The 20,225-nt window shown below is 31.7% G+C and overlaps 1 protein-coding gene across 1 annotated transcript in view; it reads left to right on the forward strand.

Annotated features, from left to right (window-relative positions):
• Nucleotides 1-14,292, forward strand: part of PPP1R3A (protein phosphatase 1 regulatory subunit 3A) — a 48,635-nt gene extending 34,343 nt beyond the window's left edge. The window contains exons 2-4 of the mRNA XM_039860770.1: nt 9,724-9,782; nt 9,881-10,005; nt 11,822-14,292. Of these exons, the coding sequence (XP_039716704.1) occupies nt 9,724-9,782; nt 9,881-10,005; nt 11,822-14,191 (2,554 nt within the window). The 3' untranslated portion in view covers nt 14,192-14,292. The remainder of the gene's footprint in view (nt 1-9,723; nt 9,783-9,880; nt 10,006-11,821) is intronic.
• Nucleotides 14,293-20,225: the final 5,933 nt, after the last annotated feature.

Raw genomic sequence — 20,225 nt, forward strand, 5'->3', positions numbered from 1 at the left:
GCATTGTCCTGGACTTTGGAAGGGAGAGGATACTTTAAGCCTATAATACATACAAAAATATGAATAATTTAATTTATGAGAATCTTTTCTGAAATTAAATTTTAATGAGGAAGAAAGAAAAGAACAATATTATGACAATGTTGTCAAGAGGTGGAAGAAAAGGAAAAGTAGAAAGGATACCATGCATTCAGCAGCATGTATTATGCCACTATTATGTGTCAGGCACTATATTAGCCAGTGGGAATACAGATAAATAAGAAACTCCCCTGCTAAAAAAGGACTCAGGGAACATGAGGGGAGACTAGAAACATTCATAATACATATCATTTATATTACATTTCTAATAGTTCTGGGCCCTATCTTAATCAACCATGAAGTTCATTTTTATCCTCAAGTTTTTAAAGCTGTTTTAAGGATACCTTTTAGATGTAATTGGACATATGATGGACAATTTAAATTTCCGAGTGAAATTTTTACCTATGGATAAAAGCAACACATTTGTCTTAATTATCTGAAAGTAGAATTTAATTATTTAGATTTTTTTAAACATTTTATTTTATTTTATATTTAATTAAGTTTATTGGGGTAACATTGGTTAATACAATTATTAATTTTCAGGTGTACATTATAATTTGATATCTGTATATTCTATCATGTGTTTACCACCCAAAGTCCAATTTCTTACACCTATCATATATTAGATCCCCTTTACCCCCTTCCTCCTACTCTTACTCCTCTATATTTGACTCCTTTCGCCCCATCTACCTCCCCACCCCCTACTCTCTGGTAAACGTTAGTCTATATCCATATCCATGATTCTCTGTTTGTTTGTCCTGTTCAATTGTTGCTTTAGGTTCATATCCCACATATAGGTGATATCATGTGATTTTCAACTTTTTGTATCTGGCTTATTTCATGATTATCTTGAAGTCCATCCATGGTGTCGCAAATGGCAGTATTTCATCTCTTCTTATACCTGAGTAATATTCCATTGTATATATGTACCACAGCTACTTTAGCCAATCATCTATCGTGGAACACTTCGATTGCTTCCATGTCCTGGCTACTGTGAATAATGCTGCTATGGACATTGGTGTGCAAATATCTTTTCAGATATGGGTTTTCATGTCTTTGGAGTAAATACTCAGCAGAGGATTTGCTGGATCATATGGTAGATCAATTCTTAGTTTTTTGAGGAACCTCCATACTGTTATCCATGGTGGCTATACCAATTTGCAGTCCCAGCAGCAGCGTATGAGAGCTCTTTTTTCTCCACATCCTCTCCAGCATTTGTTATTACTTGTCCTGTTGATAACAGTTATTTTAACAGGTGTGAGATGATATCTCATTGTGGTTTTGATTTGCATTTTTCTAATAGCTAGCAATGTTGAGCATCTTTTCATATATTTGTTGGCTGTTTATATGTCCTCTAGAGAGAAGAGTCTGTTCAGGTCCTCTGCCCATTTTTTGATTGGATCATTTGTTTTTTTGTTGTTATTGAGTTGTATGAGTTCTTTATATATTTTGAATATTAGGCCCTTATTGGAGGCATTGCTTACAAATATATTTTCCTATTCTAATGGCTGTCTCCGTATCTGGTTGATAATTTCTTTTGCTGAGCAAAGCTTTTTAGTTTGATGTAATCACACTCATTTATTTTAGCTTTCACTTCCCTTGCTTTTGAGGTGAGAGTCATAAAATCCTCTTTAAGTCCAAGATCCTTGAGTTTCATTCCTATGTTTTTTTCTATGCATTTTATTGTTTCAGGTCTTATATTCAGGTCCTTAATTCATTTTGAGTTAATTTTGGTGTGTAGTGATAGACAACAGTCTAGTTTTATTCTTTTGCAGGTGGCTTTCCAGTTTTCCCAGCACCATTTATTGAAGAGGCATTCCTTTCTCCACTGTATGTTTTTGGCTTTTTTGTCAAAAATTATTTGGCCATGTAAATATGGGTTTACTTCTGGACTCTCAATTCTGTTCCACTGGTCCATGTGTCTGTTTTTCTGCCAATATCATGCTGTTTTGATTATCGTCACTTTGTAGTATAGTATAGTCTTTCGTGCTTCCATACAAATCTGATACTTTTTTTTGTTCTATTTCTTTAAAAAATGCCAATAGGATTTTGGTGGGGATTGCATTAAACTTGTAAAATGCTTTAGGTAATAAGGTCATTTTAACTATGTTGATTCTTCCATTCCAGGAACACGGAATGTCTTTCCATTTCTTTCTATCTTCTTTGATTTCTTTTAACAGAGTCTTGTAGTTTTCATTATATAGGTCCTTCATATGTTTTGTTAAATTTAGTCCTAGGTATTTTATTCTTTTTTTTGCAACTGCAAAAGGAATTATTTTTTTTACTTCTTTTTCTGACACTTCATTATTAGAGAATAGGAAAGCTATGGATTTTTGAACATTGATTTTATATCCAGAAACTTTACTGTATTTGCATATTGTTTCTAGAAGTGTTCTTGTGGAGTCTTTAGAGTTTTCTATATAGAAAATCATGTCATCCGCAAATAGTGACAGTGTGACTTCTTTGTTTCTTGTTTAGATGCTTTTTATATCTTTCTCTTGCCTGATTGCACTTGCTTGGACCTCTAATGTTATATTGAATAATAGTGACGATAGTGGACAGCCTTGTCTTGTTGCTGATCTTGGAAGATTTTTAGTTTTTCACCATTAAGTTTAATATTGGCTGAGGGTTGGTCATATAGGGCCTTTATTATGTTAAGTTACTTTCCTTCTATACCGATTTTGTTAAGTGTTTTGATCATAAATCAATGCTGTATCCTGTCAGAGGCTTTTTCTGCATCTATTGATATGATCATATGATTTTTATTTTTTAATTTATTTATGTAGTGTATCACATTAATCGATTTGCATATGTTGAACTATCCTTGTGCCCCTGAGATGAATCCCACTTGATTGTGGTGTATAATCTGTTGCTATATTCGGTTCACTAGATTCTTATTTAGGATTTTTGCATCTGTGTTCATGAGAGATATTGGTCTGTAGTTTTCTTTTTTTGTGTTATTGTTACCAGGTTTAGGTATCAGGGTAATAAGATGAGTTGAGAAGTATTGCCTCCTCTTCGATTTTTTGGAAAAGTTTGAAGGGAATAGGTATTAAACTTCCTTAAATGTTTGGTAGAATTCACTGGTAAAGCAATCTGGTCCTGGACTTTTACTTTTAGGTAGGTTTTTGATGATTATTTCAATTTCCAACTGCTGATCAGCCTATTTAGATTTTCTGGTTCTTCTTGATTCAGTCTAGGAAGGTTGTATATTTCTAAATACCGGTCCATTTCTTCTAGGTTATTAAATTTGGTGTTATATACTTTTTCATTCTTGTATGATCCTTTGTATTTCTGTGATGTCAGTTAGAATTTCCCCTCTTTCATCCCTGATTTTGTTTATTTGTGTCTTTTCTCTTTTTTCTTTAGTGAGTCTAGCCAGGGGTTTGTCAATTTTATTAACCTTCTCAAAGAACCAGCTCTTTGTTGCATTTATTTTTTTTCTATTGTTTGTTTGTTTGTTTTCAATTTCACTTATTTCTGCTCTAATTTTGATTATTTCTTTCCTTCTGCTGAATTTAGGCTTCATTTGTTATTCTTTTTCTAGTATTTTAAGATGAGGCGTTAGGTTGTTTATTTGGGCTCATTCTTGGTTTTGGAGATAGGCTTGTAGTGAAATGAACTTTCCTCTTATCAACACTTATGCCATGTCCCAAAACTTTTGATATATTGTACTATCATTATCATTCATTTCTATGTATCTCTTGATCTATTTTTATTTCTTCTTTGGCCCAGTTATTCTTCAGTAGCATGTTGTTCAGTATCCATGTATTTGTAGTTCTTCCTGATTTCTTTTTGCAATTGATCTCTAGTTTCAGAACATTATGATCAGAGAATATGTTTGCTATGATTTTAACTCTTTTATATTTGTTGAGGCTATCTCTGGGTCCTAGTATGTGGTCGATTCTTGAAAGTGTACCATGTGCAATAGAGAAGAATATATAAGCCGACTTTTTGGCATGGAAGGCTCTATAAATGTCAATTATTTCCATTTGGTCTAATGTGTCATTTAAGGATGTTATTTCCTTATTGATTTCTATGGATGATCTGTCCATATCCGACAGTGGGGCATTTAGGTCCCCTACTATGATAGTGTTTTGGTCTGTTTCTCCCTTTAGTTCGGTTAGTAATTGCTTTATATACATTGGGGCTCCCTGATTGGGAGCATAGATATTAATATGTGTTATGTCTTCTTAGTGCTTGATTCCCTTTATACTGAAGTGTCCCTCAGTATCTTTCTTTACCTTTTTTATTTTGAAGTCTATTTTGTCTGATATAAGTACTGCTACTTCCGCTTTTCTCTGAATGCCATTAGCTTGAAATATCACTTTCCACCCTTTCACTTTGAGTCCATATTTATCTTTGGAGCTGAGATGTTTCTCCAGGTGGCAGCATATGATTGGGTTTTATATTTTGATCCATTCTGTAACTTTGTGACTTTTTATTGGTGAGTTCAGTCCATTTACATTTAGGGTGATTATTGAAATATGAGGTCTTATAGCCATTTTATCTTTTGCTTTCTGGTAGCTCATTGTTTCCATTGCTTCCTTTTCTTTGTGTTTTTGTTTTCTTTATTTTGGGTGGCTTTTGTGGGTTTTCCCTCTGGTTCTTCTTGTTTCATGTTATATACTTCAATTCTGAATCTTTGGTGTGTGGTTACCATTATGAATAGGTAATATATATATATATATACATATATATATATATATATATATATATATAATTCAAGAAGTCAACAGAACACCCAATTATCTCAACCCAAAAAGGCCTTCACTGAGTCATATTGTATTAAAGTTATCAAAAATCAACGACAAAAAATTCTCAGGGGAACCAGGGGGAAAAAACCGGTAACTTACAAAGGAAAACCCATTAGATTATCATTTGAATATATATATATATATATGATATATATATATATATCATTTGAATATATATATGATATATATATCTCATTTGAATATATATATGATATATATATCATTTGAAAAAATATATATATATATATATATATATATATATATATATATATTCAGTCATCCATTTTCTTCCATGCATGCCTTATCTCTATTCCCCTATGTGAATTTGGATCTTTGAATCCTCCCACTTTCAGTCATTGTTATCTTAATTTGTCCCTATGTATGCTGAATGTTCATTACTATCTTGTTATAGTAATTCTCTTATTATTTAAACTTATAATGCCCTGTTCTTAGTAAGGGTTGCATTCCTCTGCTTCTATTTGCCTGATAATCACTTTACTTTTAATTATGTATTTGTTGTTGTTGTTGTTGTTGTTGTTTTGTTTTAGGTGAGCTGACCCCTTTCAGTATTTCCTATAGTGCAGGCCTCGTAGTGAAGAATTCCCTCAGATTTTGTATGTCTGGAAATGTCTTACTTTCTCCTTCATATCTAAAAGATAGCTTAGTTGTATACATTATTCTAGGCTGGTAGATCCTTTCACTTAATAGTTTAAATATTTGATTCCATTCCTTTCTGTTTTGTAAGGTTTGCCCTGAGAATTCAAATGATAATCTAATGGGTTTTCCTTTGTAAGTTACCGGTTTTTTTCCCCCTGGTTCCCCTGAGAATTCTTTGTCATTGATTTTTGATAACTTTAATACAATATGACTCAGTGAAGGCCTTTTTGGGTTGAGATAATTGTGTTCTGTTGACTTCTTGAATTCCAAGCTCCAGCTCATTCCTTAGATTTGGGAAATCCTCAAAACTATTTGTATGAAAATGCTTTCTAGTCCCTGCTCCTTCTCGCCTTCGAGAATGACTATTATTCTTATGTTTCCTCTCCTAATGGTATTAGCTAGTTCTTGAATTTCTCTTTTATTATTTTTTTTATTCTTTGGTTTCTCCCTTCTTCCTTCTGATTTATTTCTAGATTTCTGTCTTCAATATCACTGATCTTTTCCTTAATTTTATCAACTCTATTTCCCAAGCTTGCTATTTCATTTTTCTACTCTTACAGTGTTTTGTGTTTTTTTTTTTTAATCTCCAGAAGATCTATTCTGTTCTTTTTGAGATTTTCAATCTCCTTGCTAAAGAACCTCTTCTGCTCATCTAGTTGCTTTTTCAATTCCTAAATTGTTGATATGACTTGTTTTGGATCTCACTGAGTTTTTTCAGAAGCACCATCCTGAATTCTTTGTCACTTAAGTTGCATGTTTCTATGTCTGTAAGCTTATTTTCTGGAGATTTTTCTTCTTCTTTCTGAAATGACTTGTCACCTTGGTTGTTCATGGTGTTTAATGGACTATTTCTCGTCTGGGCATTAATGGAAATGTATTCTGCTGTGGTAGCTCTTATGCACAGATCTCATGCTCAGACGTGCTGGTGTGAAGTTTAGGTGTTTTTTGTTGAGTTTTTGATGTTCAGCTTATTATTGTTTCAAGAAGAGAGATCTGGTGACATCTCTCACTCAGCCATGTTTCTCCACACTTCAATTAGTTAGATATTTTAATAATGTAATAAGCACCTGCAAAACTATCACTCAAGACAATAATTGACTTCTAACCATTTTCTTTCCTCATTCCTGTTCCCTAACTTGCCCTACCTGAGGAAATCATAATCTTGAAAATCAAGCTTTCTTATTTATATAACATTTTAAAAAATATTCTATGTGCACCTTGGTATATATATTTAAACAATTTTAGTCATTTTTAGTTTAATAAAAAAGAATATCCTCCAATGTAATGTTTTGGAATTGTTCATTTAATATTATTTTGGTAAGATTTATCCATGTTTTAGTAGGTCTCTGTGGTTTAATACTTTTGAGTGCTATATAAAATTCCTTTTTGTAATATGGCATAGGTTTGTGTCTATTCCTTTATTAATGATGAGCGTTTGGGTTGGTTTAAGTTTATGCAGTTAAGAGCAATTTTTATCAATTAAATAGTATCTCCTTGTGGTTTTGATTTGTATTTCTTTGTTCTCTAATAATGCTGATCATCCCTTTGTGCAAATATTGGCTATGTTTATTTTATCTTCTGTGAAATGTATGTTCCTTTCTGTCTGATTTGATTGAAACTGTGGTGATTTCTTATTGATTTGTAAGAGTTCTTTATGTATTCTTGATTCTTATTTGTGTTGATTTTGTGTAAATCAAGTATCTCTCCTAGTATTTAATTTATATTTTTTCATTATAAAGATATCTTTTAATGAACAAAAGATTTAGATTTTAATAAATTTAAACTGATAATCTTTTTTTATGTCACTATTTTTTTCTGATTTAAGAAAACATTTCTTACTCTGAGATCAGAAAGATATTTACATATATTTTCCACTAACAACTTCAAAGTTTTTTACTTTAAGATCACAATCGATCTGGAGTTGGTTTTTGAAAAAATGTTATGCTAATTTCATCTTTTCCCATAAGAGTAGCCATTTTCCTTATTCCCATTTACTGAAAAGTTCCTTATTTCCTGGCTCTCTGACATGCTACGTTTGTTATCTACCAGAGTTCTAGATATGTGTAGATCAGTTACTCAGTTCTCAGTCTTCATCTATCTCTGTGCCAAAGTTGCTGTCTTAACTAAATCTTCATAAGAACTCCTGAAATTAGGTAAAGCAGGTTCATTCTTCCTGCTATTTCTCAGAAATATTCCATCTATTTTTAGTCCTTTTCTCTTTAGAATCATATTTTCAAATTTTGTAAAAATTTTATTAGAATTTTGATTAGAATTAAATTGAATCTTTAGATCAATTTTAGAGCGAATATCTTCAAAATACCTTCTTCCAATCTATGAACATGATATATTTCTCCATTTTTCTGGGTCTTGATAACATTTTATTCTTTTCCTTGTAAGAGTCTTACTACATGTCTTCTATTAGTTCTTTTCATAAGCATTTGATATAATATTTAAATTTCATCTATTTCAGCTTCTCTTTCTTATATTTATTAATGAATCTAAGATTTCCCCCATATTTCTGCATTTGCAAGTTTTTATAAGACTTCAATATAATAATACATAGTTTTGCACCTAATTATTTGTCCCTAACATGTCTTAAAAGTAGGTTCCTTTCTTTTGGATGTAATCATTTTTTAAAATTGAAATATTTTAGAGAATTAAATTAGAAAAATGATCAACAGCATTTTGGTTAGGCAAAAAGAAAAGGATTTAAATAGCTATTATTTCCCCTCTACAAATGAGATTTTCTGCATTGTTGTGGGAATAAAGAGGAAGCAGGAACAATTCAGTGATGTTTAATGGTTTATGTATTTTTAGCCCATAGATACTGTGCACATGGAGAAAGAAAATGTGGCAGCTTACAGTGTATTTCACAAAACTGGATCTTTACATAGTTATTGCCTCATTAAATAGCATAGATTTTTAGATTAAGTCAGCATCCATTATGTAAATCCTGTATTTTTTAATGAAATTATACACACACACACACACACACACACACATATATGCACACATTATTTTTATTCATGGGACCACTGGAAGGTACCAAATATTTTGGTTTAAGTTAAAATTAAGCATCATAAATATATACAATATTGAATTACCTTCCTATATGGTCAGCATAGAAGAATTTGTGATTTTTTTGATAGTTGAAAGAAGATTAGCCTTCCTGGGATTTGGATCAACATTGTCCATGTAATGAAGAACAGACTGTATTACACAAATTTTTCAGCTGTTGCCAACTCTCTAGATTTTTTTTATTGCAGAAGAAGTCATTGAGACCAGTTACCAGAAGAAAATGCAACTGAAACAGAAGAAGAAAATGTGAATAGTGGGCCAATCATTTCTGACTGGCTTACTTGTGACATAACTACACATAAAGTGGGCTTCTTCACTAACATTGTTCTTGCTTGAATTTAGATGTGTCATGGACATATCTAAATTCTAATGTTTCCACAAATATATTTACAAACGGATTGCATTTGAAAGTAAAAGTATTTATCTTTCTCAATCAGAATATCATAGAAAAGAGAGTGTAACCCAATCATTTAAAATAATTTTCATAAATCATGTGTAAAATATATGCTTCCATATGAGCAATCTGAAGTGTTGGGGGTAAAATTGGCCTGTGGCAATACACACATAAAGTCTTTTAACTGAGTATAAATTTAGCTGCCTTTCAGTTTTTAGTAAGTTTGTTTTTTTCTTCTTTTCTGAAGAAAGAGAGCTAAAAGTTTCAAACCAAAAGAATTGTGAGGAAGATGGAAGAAAGCAGTTTATAGGACGACAAATGAACTCCCAGTTCATAAAACTTTATCATTTAAACCAAGAGAAAAATGTTTTCACTTGCAAAAATTAAATTCATAAATGATGGAATAATCTACATTTACATATATTTTTATTTTAGTTATATGTTTTAATATGAGCAAGATAATAATTTTTAGAAAGAAAATTATGTAAATTGTGTAAATTATTTTTCAATTTTTCTACAACTAATATATACTTTTGCATCATTCAAAGAGGTCAATTTTATTTTTAAAACATACTAAATAAAAGTCTTTTAAACTAAAAAAAAATATATATATATACACACACACCCAAAGTAATGAAAGAAAATATAAAAGTTTATATAATATTTATTTGATTTGTTACTGGTTTGAAATTCCCCTGTATGAAAATACTTAGAAAATATAGACCTAGAAATATGTATAACATTTTGTTTTAAATTTAACAGTAAAGAAGAATCATCAGTAACATCATATGAGAATAACTTTGAGAATTCAAAGATTACAGGTAATCTTTCTTATTTAATTTTAAACAAAATCTATCTGTTTTATTATAGTCTACAATTATAACAATCTTACATAGGTACAATTATATTAATTTTTCAGATACCTATATCCCCAAAATTATTTGTTCTCATGAGGAGAAGGAAGACTTGGAAACCTGTAATCAAAATGTAAAAGATGCAAACAAGGAACATGATGAACATAATGAAAAAGAATTAGAGTTAATGGTAAGTGTTCTGGTTGCCACGGTATTAGAAAAGATGAATCCATTTATGCTTCAAGGATACTACAACGCTGGCCTTTCAATAGCTTTAACTAATATAATTTGCAAATGTGAAAGCACAGCCTATTCTGTTCTTGTATCTAACTTGATCAACAGGGCACTTTGATTTCGGTATGCTGCTTCTGATCTCTGCAGTGGTAAATTAATGACATCCATGTCTTATCTCTTTACCAGCAGTTCTGAGTAATAGTTTGTATGAATTACAGAAGAAGTAGCAATATCCTGATGTGCCTTTCTAATCTTTGTGACAAGTTTACACTTAGCATAAACTTGTCTGTAAAATGAGAGGACTGGACTAGATGATTGTTAGAGTTCTGTCCATCTCTACAAGTATTGAATTTAGCAGCATTTTTTTTTACTTCCATCTTTGAGAATCTCAAACTTCCATATCATTGGAAAATCTTGAATTACCAAATAAACAGAAAATATCCTGTGCTATATTTTAAAACAGTAAACAAGTTCAGTACTGTATAATTTAGAATTAAATTTGTTATAAATTTCACACTTGGTGGACATTCAATCTATTTGGAATTTTAGGAATATGGTTGAGATAACATTTTTATTACAAAAGAAGAAATAGGAGTAAACAAGTCATATAATGCAACTTATCTTTTGCCTCTTTAAGTGTCAGTGCTGAAACAGAAAAGAAAAAGAGCTCATCTCTTTCCCCACACATTCCCCCTTTTCTATAGTGATATAGAAGCTGAGTCACTAAAGTATGCAATTTACTTTGCTTCACCTTTAAGAAACTACAAAGTTGTCATTCAGTGTGAGAATTCTCACCAGCTGAAAGTGAACATCACCATTTTTTCTCAAACCACAGACTATAATGAAAGGGCCCTGAAAAATCATATACTTCACCAATACACCTCATTACAATGAGCAGGCTCAAATATAAAAGTTGTTTAGAAGTTACTGAGATTGTACATCCAATAAATGAACTCAGAGCTATAATTTAGATGCTAATTTGCTCCATGCTGATGTTAATGCATAAAACAATGAAGCTCTATAATAGATGGAAATACAACCAAATCTGTAGAACCCACAGGCATTGGCTTACAAGACAGCTGTGCAGTTGACAAGTAACATGAGCCTTATGTGAGAAGAAGGGGAAAACGTAAGATTTGCATATAATTATTGAGATCATGCAAATGTCAGTTATGAGGGGGAAAAAAAAAACAGGCATCTCACTGTTAAATCCTGACAGTTGGCATCACTGAAGAGCTCAAATACATTTGAGTACCAGTTGGCAGAGGGTCATTAAAACAGAATTTGCAGAGACATTAACTCCCTCACTTTTCTTTGAGTGACGTTTTGCTATTAATAGTTTGCAGAGGTTTTGCAGAAAACATATTAATAAGAGAAACTGTAATAGGGACACCTATAGCAACTGTGAATGCAGCAAGGGGCACCCAGGAAGCTGCTCTCTAATTGATTAGCATGGAGCTATCAATGTGTATATCCTAAGTAAGGAGAAAGTGAAATGACAAGTAAGAATAGTTGAATAATACAATGTGATATTTGGAAGCTGGGAAAGAGAGTGATTAATTTTGGCCCTTTTTCTTATTAATCTTATTCCCAAGTCATAGCCTACAAGGATCTCCCCAAAAATATTGGGCTTCTAGAATTTGTGCTACATCCATAAACGAAATGAGTCAAGGAAATTTAGCAGATAATTAGTAGCTAAGTTAATGAAAACTATAATTTATTTTGTATATTTAAAATCATTTGGTCATTATTTCTTGCTTTTATTCCTCAAGATAAAACAACGCTTAATAAGAAGTACGGTTTCCAGAGATGAAAAGAATACATTTTCAATGGATCCAGTCAATTTTCCAAATAAAGCTGAGAGGTTAGAGAAGAAGCATATCCATGATGAAGTACACACTGACTTGTTTAAAAGGACTTTGTCTCCAAGTTTATCAGCAGAGAGCTCCTTAAAGGGAAATTTTCCTGGCAATGAAAAATATTCTACAGAAAAAGAGTATAGCCATCAACCTTCAGAGGAAATTACTTCATGTATGAGGAAAAGGAAGTCACCACTGAGAAATACTAGCAGTGATGAATTAGTGCAATTACATATCAGCAACAAAGAAGTATTGGATGATAATGCTAATCCAGCCCAAAGGAGAGGCAGAGTGCAAATAACTTGTCCCTCCTCAGATCAACTAATGGCAGACAATCTTAATACAAAACATGAAGGGGGAGTTAAGAAAATTAAAATAAAAGATTGGAAATGTTTAAAAAGAGATTTCCATTCGGATTTCCATTCAGAAGAATCAATAGAAAAGGAATCTTCCAAGAAAGATTATGGGAATGGTAAGAATGAGAAAGAGAAACAAAGAATACATTTAGGTGATAATGAAAAGCAAAGCAAAAATTTTCAGTCAATCTTACATGACCAAAAAAAGGCAAGAGACTCTGAAATAAGTGTGGAAGGGGTTGGAGCTAGTAACAGAGAACTAACTGTGCTGCTGAGTAAAGATACCACAACCTCTAACCAGGCAATCAGAGCAGATTTGTTTCATTCACCAAAAAAAAATCTAAATTTGGAAGAAGCTGTGCTAACAATCCCAGAGCCTGATCTCTTGACTACTAAAGGCACTACTTTAGAAGGGATGACTGGTCAAGTTCATTCACCAAGAAATGGAAATGTTTTGAGGAATGAATATCTTTTCCAAGTTGGAGAAGGAAATCTAGATTGGGTTAATCCTGAGGATCAGAATACGAGCACACAGCATAAACAATGTCAGAATTTTCTGGAAATTCAGGGAAAAGTAAGAGAAAGTAAGACAAATATAACAGAGCAGATCAAAGAACAAGCAGATTATGAAGATATATGGGGGGGGAAAAATAATACGAAGAGTTTGAAAGTTACTCCTACAGAAGAATTGTTTACCTGCCAAGAAACAGTGAGCTGTGAACTGTCTTCTCTAGCTAATCATGGTATTACTGAGAAAGCAGAAGCAGATACAGCTTATATAATTAAGACAACATCAGAAAGTACTCTAGAAAGCATGTCTGCTAGAGAAAAAGCAGTAATTGCTAAGCTACCTCAAGAGACAGCACAGAGTGACAGGCCCATCGAGGTAAAGGAAACTGCATTTGATCCACATGAAGGGAGAAATGATGATTCACATTATACCCTTTGTCAAGGAGATACAGTAGGTGTAATCTGTGACAATGATTTTGAAAAGAAATCATGTTTAGGCATTTGTAATGTACATGCAGATGAAATGAAAAAGAAAGAAACCATATCTGTGTACAATCCTGGGAACCTACATGATAGGAAGAAACTTCGCATTGGAGATATAACATCTGCAGAAGAATCCTTCCAGTTCATTACAGGCAATGAAAAAGTAGCCTCAAATCTGGATTTGCATTTCAGAATGTTGCCAACAGACAAAAAAATATTTCCAGAAAATAGAGATCATGGGCAGGTCCAAGAATTATCAAAGGAAACGAGTATAGATGCCATTACTCATTCTGCTTTAAACGCAGACACTAATAGAGTTCCTGGGAATGGCTCCCATGTTTCCGATCACCATGCTAAAACTTCAGTATCATCTTATGAACAGTCAATTGCTGCAGAGAATTCAATTACTACCATGATCCTTCAATCTATCCCTACTAAATCAGGATATAATTATAATCCAGCAAATGACATCCAGAGTATTGAGAAGAACCCATATTCTGGGTCTATACTTGAAGAAGTTCCCAAAAGTTCAGGTAGTAGGAGAGAAAGATGTATAGGCCAGATTTTCCAACAAGAAGAAAGCAATGTAGAAAAATCTCTAGGGCCAACAATTTTAATCAGTGAAACTATTGAGAACATGGATAAAAATGAAGAATTAATAAACTCTGGACAATCACTGTGCTTCTCAGGTGACAAGGAATCCGAGAACTCTGCTACTGCTAATCTCTCTGCCCAAGAAAGTCAAGCTCAAAGCAGTGAATCTCTGCTTTTGAAATATGCCAACTCTAAAATACCTTATTTTCTTTTGTTTCTGATATTTCTTATAACCATCTATCAGTATGACTTAATGATTGGATTGGCATTCTATCTTTTTTCATTGTACTGGCTATCCTGGGAAGGGGGGAGACAAAAAGAGTCTGTCAAAAAGAAGTAATATCAGCACTATTATAATTCTCTCTTCAAAGATAAGCTATTCAGCCCCAAACGTTTGGATTGGTGAAAAAGACTATTCATTGTTCAAAGAGCCAGTGCAGTTTTTCTCTCGAAGGATCATTTAAAAAAGAATGTGTATGAAGTTGCTCTTTTATATAAGTAATTATTCTATATAGGACCATTATGTTTGGATCATTAAATACCTATATGAATATGAGATCTGAAGCACATCAAGTTGAAATTAGGTACAGCTGTTGCTCCTTAGCACGCTATGAAGTTGCAATGCTTCATGTCTCTTCACTACTTAGAGTGCCAATTCTTGCATTCATTTCTTTTGCAGTAAAGCTTCATTTTTTTTTTCCCCCTGAGAGTATTTTTCCCTCTATGGTTTTTAAAAATAGATAAAACATGGATGATAGCAGATGATTTTTTTTTTGGCCTTTTAGTATTGACCATGAAATTTGCATTTACCACTGTGTCATTTATGAGCACATTTTGATAGATCAAATCTTTCAACTCTAATATTTTTAAGAACAACACATATGTATAGTAAAATGTGTAAACTTAAATTGAAGAAACATGTTGTTTTCTTTACACACACACATATACATACCCTTTACCTCCCTTATACCTACAAAGTTGGGGCATTCATAAATCAAATCTGGTAGACTGAAACAATTGGGAGATGACCTTTTGATTCTACAAAATTTTTTGAGTGTCCTGTCTTTAAGCAATTTTTCTCTTATAAAAAGAGACTATTTAACACAGTTGAACATTTTCAACCTCAACCATTATTCAGAGTTGAAAATTTTAAAGTTCTACAAGCATTACTTTAGAAGGAATTTCTACCTATAAAGCATAAAGCATTAATGATAATAATAATTTAAAATATTCCAAAGGAACTATTCTACTTGGTAGTATTTTTTTTCCTCAAACAAATTTTTAACCTTTTCTCATTATAAGACAATAATTATTCCTCAAGGTACATTTAGACAACAAACAAGTAATCATTGGTTATATTATATAATTATCGGGTTGTTAGCTGATAGCTCAAATGTTAAAGTAGGCAAATAAATCGATATGGAAATCTACTGAGGGAGAAATGAATATCTACTAAAGCAGTGATTTTGGCTGCTGTTGTTGTTTATGACTAAGTCCGTGAAATAATGAAACTAGTCATTTTAGTCACATGGGGTAATTCAAAAATTCTTATACAACTAATTTCAATGACCATTTACTGAATAACTACTATATACAGAACCCTGTGCTCTGTTCTATGGCAGAACACTTCCTTTGATACCCTGAATGGCTAGTCCTCAGGGAGGAGACATAAGTATGTAGTTTCACACTTTTGACATGGTCAAGAATACGGAAGAGAGTTATATCAAGGGAGCACATTTGGGTGATTTATTTTTCATGAAACTTCTTTCATAAAGCATGTAGCATTGATCTTCAGAGAGAAAATTAATGTGTAGCTAATAAGTAATATATATAATCATCCCATACTTCTAAAACGCATGCAATTATGGGAGGACAAAATGAGAATGAAACATTTTAACTGACTTTCACATGGTAGTAAACGAGTTTCTTCATTTTCTTTAGGTACACAACTATTTCCAAATCCCTTAATTGCATGCTTGTCTCGAGTCCCATTGAAATTAAATACTTGACTTTAACTTTTTAGTTTAGCAAATAAAATATCCTGAAGGAGAATTTATGGCAAAAATTTGATTGAAAAAGCACATTTTCATTAAATACAAGTGGAATACTGTAGGCTATACCTAGAATATTATCTCTAAAATTGCTGTCCTGATAACTTTATTGGCAAATCTAAATCACAATGGAGTTAAGATCAGCATTTCTACAGTCCTTAATAGCTTGGTTTTTGCATTCTACCTTTAAGAGTTTCAGTTAATATGCCATATCTTATTAATGCAAAGAACACTACATTGCTGCATGAACACAAGTGCACAAACTGCAATTATTCCTTTATACATTAAAGAATATAACTTCTTTTACCTTTTTTATTTGACTTTGGTAATATTAACACTAAACGTTCTCATGAATGTTTATAACATGACAATAGAACTTTCAAAGGATTTAAATACTTAAATACTGCATGTAAAAAAAAAATGGTGATTTAACTGACTTTCCAAACATTACTTATGAAGAATTTGAAATAGTCATAAGAATTTACAAAACTATTGTGAGGTGGAGAGGTAGAGTTTTGTAATATGTTTTGGTCACATCATTATGCTGAATAAAAAGAAAAGTAGATCTCAGGAAGAACTTGCAATTCCTGGTTAACCATAAAGAATCATCATGGCAAAGATGATCTCTATAAAAATAACTGCCTTCACTGTGTCTTCTCAAGCATTGATTAAGAGCCAAAAGAGGGTGTGGCCTGAGAAGAAGTCAAGGAAAATGCATTGCACATTTTCTTCTTATAGTGGGTAAGAAATCTGATATAATAACCATCACCTTTTATCTTGCTGGGCTTCTGACTATTAGAAACAAAATTCTATATCTCGAATGGCAAGTCAAGCAAGTGTAGGTAGTAAAATAAACTATTGAAAAAAATCAAAACTGTGTAAACCATCAATATCTCAATATATTTTTCAATGTAAGAAGAAATGAGTCATTGAAATGGCATTCACCCTTCAACGTTCAAGAGCATTAGATTAATGTAGTCATATTTCCCTACTGAGCTCCAATATTTTAATAGTAAATTATTTCAAAGGATATATATATATGATATATATCTCAAAGGATATATATATATATATATATATATATATATATATATCTCAAAATATATATATATCAAAGGAGATATATATATATATATATATATCTCAAAGGATATATATATCAAAGGAGATATATATATATATATATCTCAAAGGATATATATATCAAAGGAGATATATATATATATATATATATATATATTCTGTCACAATTTTGTGAAACAGGATTATCTTTTATTTGTTATCTTAAACCAGTCTGCTGGTTAAATGTAAAACTTTAAAATATCCACACCAAATTTGGAGAAATAAATAAAATATTTTTCCCAAATAGCACTCATTGTATGTTCTTAACAATTTTTTTTAGTAATGAATATTATTTTGTATCACAGGCCTGTTGTCTTATTTATTAGGCTCACTTTTTGCAAATAAATGAATCAGAACCACAAACAAAGCAAACAATAAAAAAACTAGCAGGAGATCTAGTAAAGATGCAAGCAAGCAGGAGGGTCACCATTTCCAGGGCCAATTCATTACTGATTTCTGTTATCATGATCTCTGACCTTTCTTTCAAATTTTCACTGGGTGAATATAGAAGTTGAACTATGCAATAAGACTTATCTTTGGTTATTTGAATCCTGCTTTAGCCAGTTTTTGTGGAATTGAAGAATAAAATCGACTCAAATTCTGCAACAAAGTAAGAAAAAAATATGACAGGCTGTGCTCTTCCATCATCTCCACAGTTATACATCTCTATGAAGAGAATAGCTAAAAAAACTATTTTTATTTATTTGATTAAATTAATTATTTTTCTATTTTCAGAAATAATTTATAATAAAAATCATGGCAACATAATTTAGTTTTCATCATTTCAGATAGATTTGTTCATTAATCTAATGCTTCTATAACTTTATCCAAACTTCTTTAAAAAGAGGATTAAATTTTCACTAGATTTTTCAGCCTAGCTTTTAGCAATCACGTTTTACAAGAAATGTCATTATTGTAGTGTGTTAAACCTTATTAAACAAACAACTTTTTTAAAGTTCAATATTTTTGTGTCATTTCTATATTTGTTAAATATGTATATATTACCTTTATTTTTCAAATGTGAAACCACATGTAATGTGAAAATTTAAGAAAAATTTTTCTAAGTCCTTTTCTAATATGTCCAATTCTTTATATTCATGATAATAAATTAAAAAGTGGTATGGGCAAATCAATAATGGATTACAGAGAAATTATTTTTATTTGGCTGAGATGCCTCCAAGATCTGATTTTGTAGCAATGCTTAATTAAATTACTGGTCTTGGTTGGAATTAGTGCATCTGTACTGTCCTTCTCATCACCCTGTTTGAATTATGCAGCCTATTTCCCACTGCTCTCTGCTTCAAGTCCTCTGTCACTCAAGCCAATCATATTGTCCTTAGAACATGCCATGCTCATCAGTTGCTCTGTGACTGCTCATGTACACCCCTTGTGTAGAGGTCACTTTCACGATCTTTACTCCTTTCTCCCTATCCAACTCTGTACATTTTCTTTATACGGCTCAAGTCTGCACCCTTTTGAGGTCTCATACTATTTCAGTTAGTGTACTTGCTCCATTTTCAGATCTCTTATGACACTAATCTTCTTGCATGCATTGGACATTTGACTAATTATCCTAACTGGACTTCCTCCTTCTTCAGGACAGAAACAATGATTTCTTTTTCCCTCCTATAACCTCACAGGGTCTAGTTTGTAGGAATCCTTAGTCAATACTTGTGGATAGAATTGAATTGCAGTGCTATCTCCTTCCTGTCTTGTCCCTGAAATGTCCCTGAAATGTGGACAGGATACACTGAGGTCTGATTTTAAAATGAATAAGCTTAATCAGAAAAGAGTTACGACATTTTAGTAAACTACCAATGACAATGCAGAAAGAATGCAAAGAGGTAAAACAGAGTGGTACAGTGGATTTGAGAAGAGAGGAAGAGAGATAATCCTTTCTTTTCATTCCTCTTAAAAATTAAATTGAGTTCTATATTTATTAATTCTTCTTAGCAGAAAACATTCTCTCTATTTGATTTCATGGGAAGTAATATATAGATTACACATTGAAATAGTAGTTCATATCTTAATTCACTGGTTAATGTGATAATAAATAGAATAAGACATGTTTTCAGATAAAGTAGCTCAGTAGCTTAAAAACCAACAAACATCACAAGGTATAAAGTGTAAGAAACTCAATCTTCCCAACTATTGCCATGCCCTTTGAAAATGGCTGACCTCTCAATTTCACACCTGTTCTGCATGTCAACTTTTAGGGTAAGCAAATAGAACAACTAGCAAAAATAGTCAGTGGATTTTTTTAAAGAGAACATTTGCCTGATTAACATATAAGGGTATATAAATATGTATATAAATAAATAAATATATATATATATGTATGTATGTATGTATTCACACACACACACATGCACACACACACAGACATGGCATTCCAACATCAAATGACAGTAATGGTAGTGAACATAATCCAATACAATGTGTATGATGTATACAATATATAAAAGTTTTATCTTCTCCTTAAAGAGATTCATTCTATCATATTTACATATGAAATTAAAATGATAACATAAAGATATGCCTATTTTTTAGGCAGAGTCTAGAATAAAAGCAGTATATGGCCTAAAAATGGAGTAGCATATCATATAATAGCTTAAGATCATCACTAATTAGTCTCTTAAGACTTAAAGAAAAACCAGATACATCTCTACTATGTTGTAGAATTCATCAGGATCATATTTTGGTTTGCCTTGCTCTGAGTGGAAATAGATTTAGAATTTTCTAAAGATACACTCAAAAAACATAGTATCAAACAGCAGAGGTAAGAGGTAAGAAATTCTCTTTCTAAACACCTACCCCATAATCTACTTTTAACAATTTTATGTAGGAGAATTTCAGTATGAAAAATATAAAATATTTTAAGCACGGAGCATTCATGAAATATTACACATTTAAATCATTTTATGCATACATTCTAAAAATGATATGGAAATTTTGTTTCTACACATTAGGTATCCCAACTAATCTATAAATCTTTGGAAAATGCAATTGTAATTTTTTATTATGCACATAAACTTTCCCCACTTTTAAGTGAAATAGTTCTGTGTCCTAAGAGAATAAATATTTAAAAAAAAATAATTTATATCCTACCTCCACAGAAATTTGGAAATATTTTAAATACGTTTCTACTCTTTTAAAGTTGTATAGAAAACTAGGAAAGAAGAAATAATAAAGAACCTTCAT

This window comes from Pteropus medius, unplaced genomic scaffold, assembly GCF_902729225.1.
Source record: "Pteropus medius unplaced genomic scaffold, Ma_sr-lr_union100, whole genome shotgun sequence".
NCBI classification, from domain to species: Eukaryota; Metazoa; Chordata; class Mammalia; order Chiroptera; family Pteropodidae; genus Pteropus; species Pteropus medius.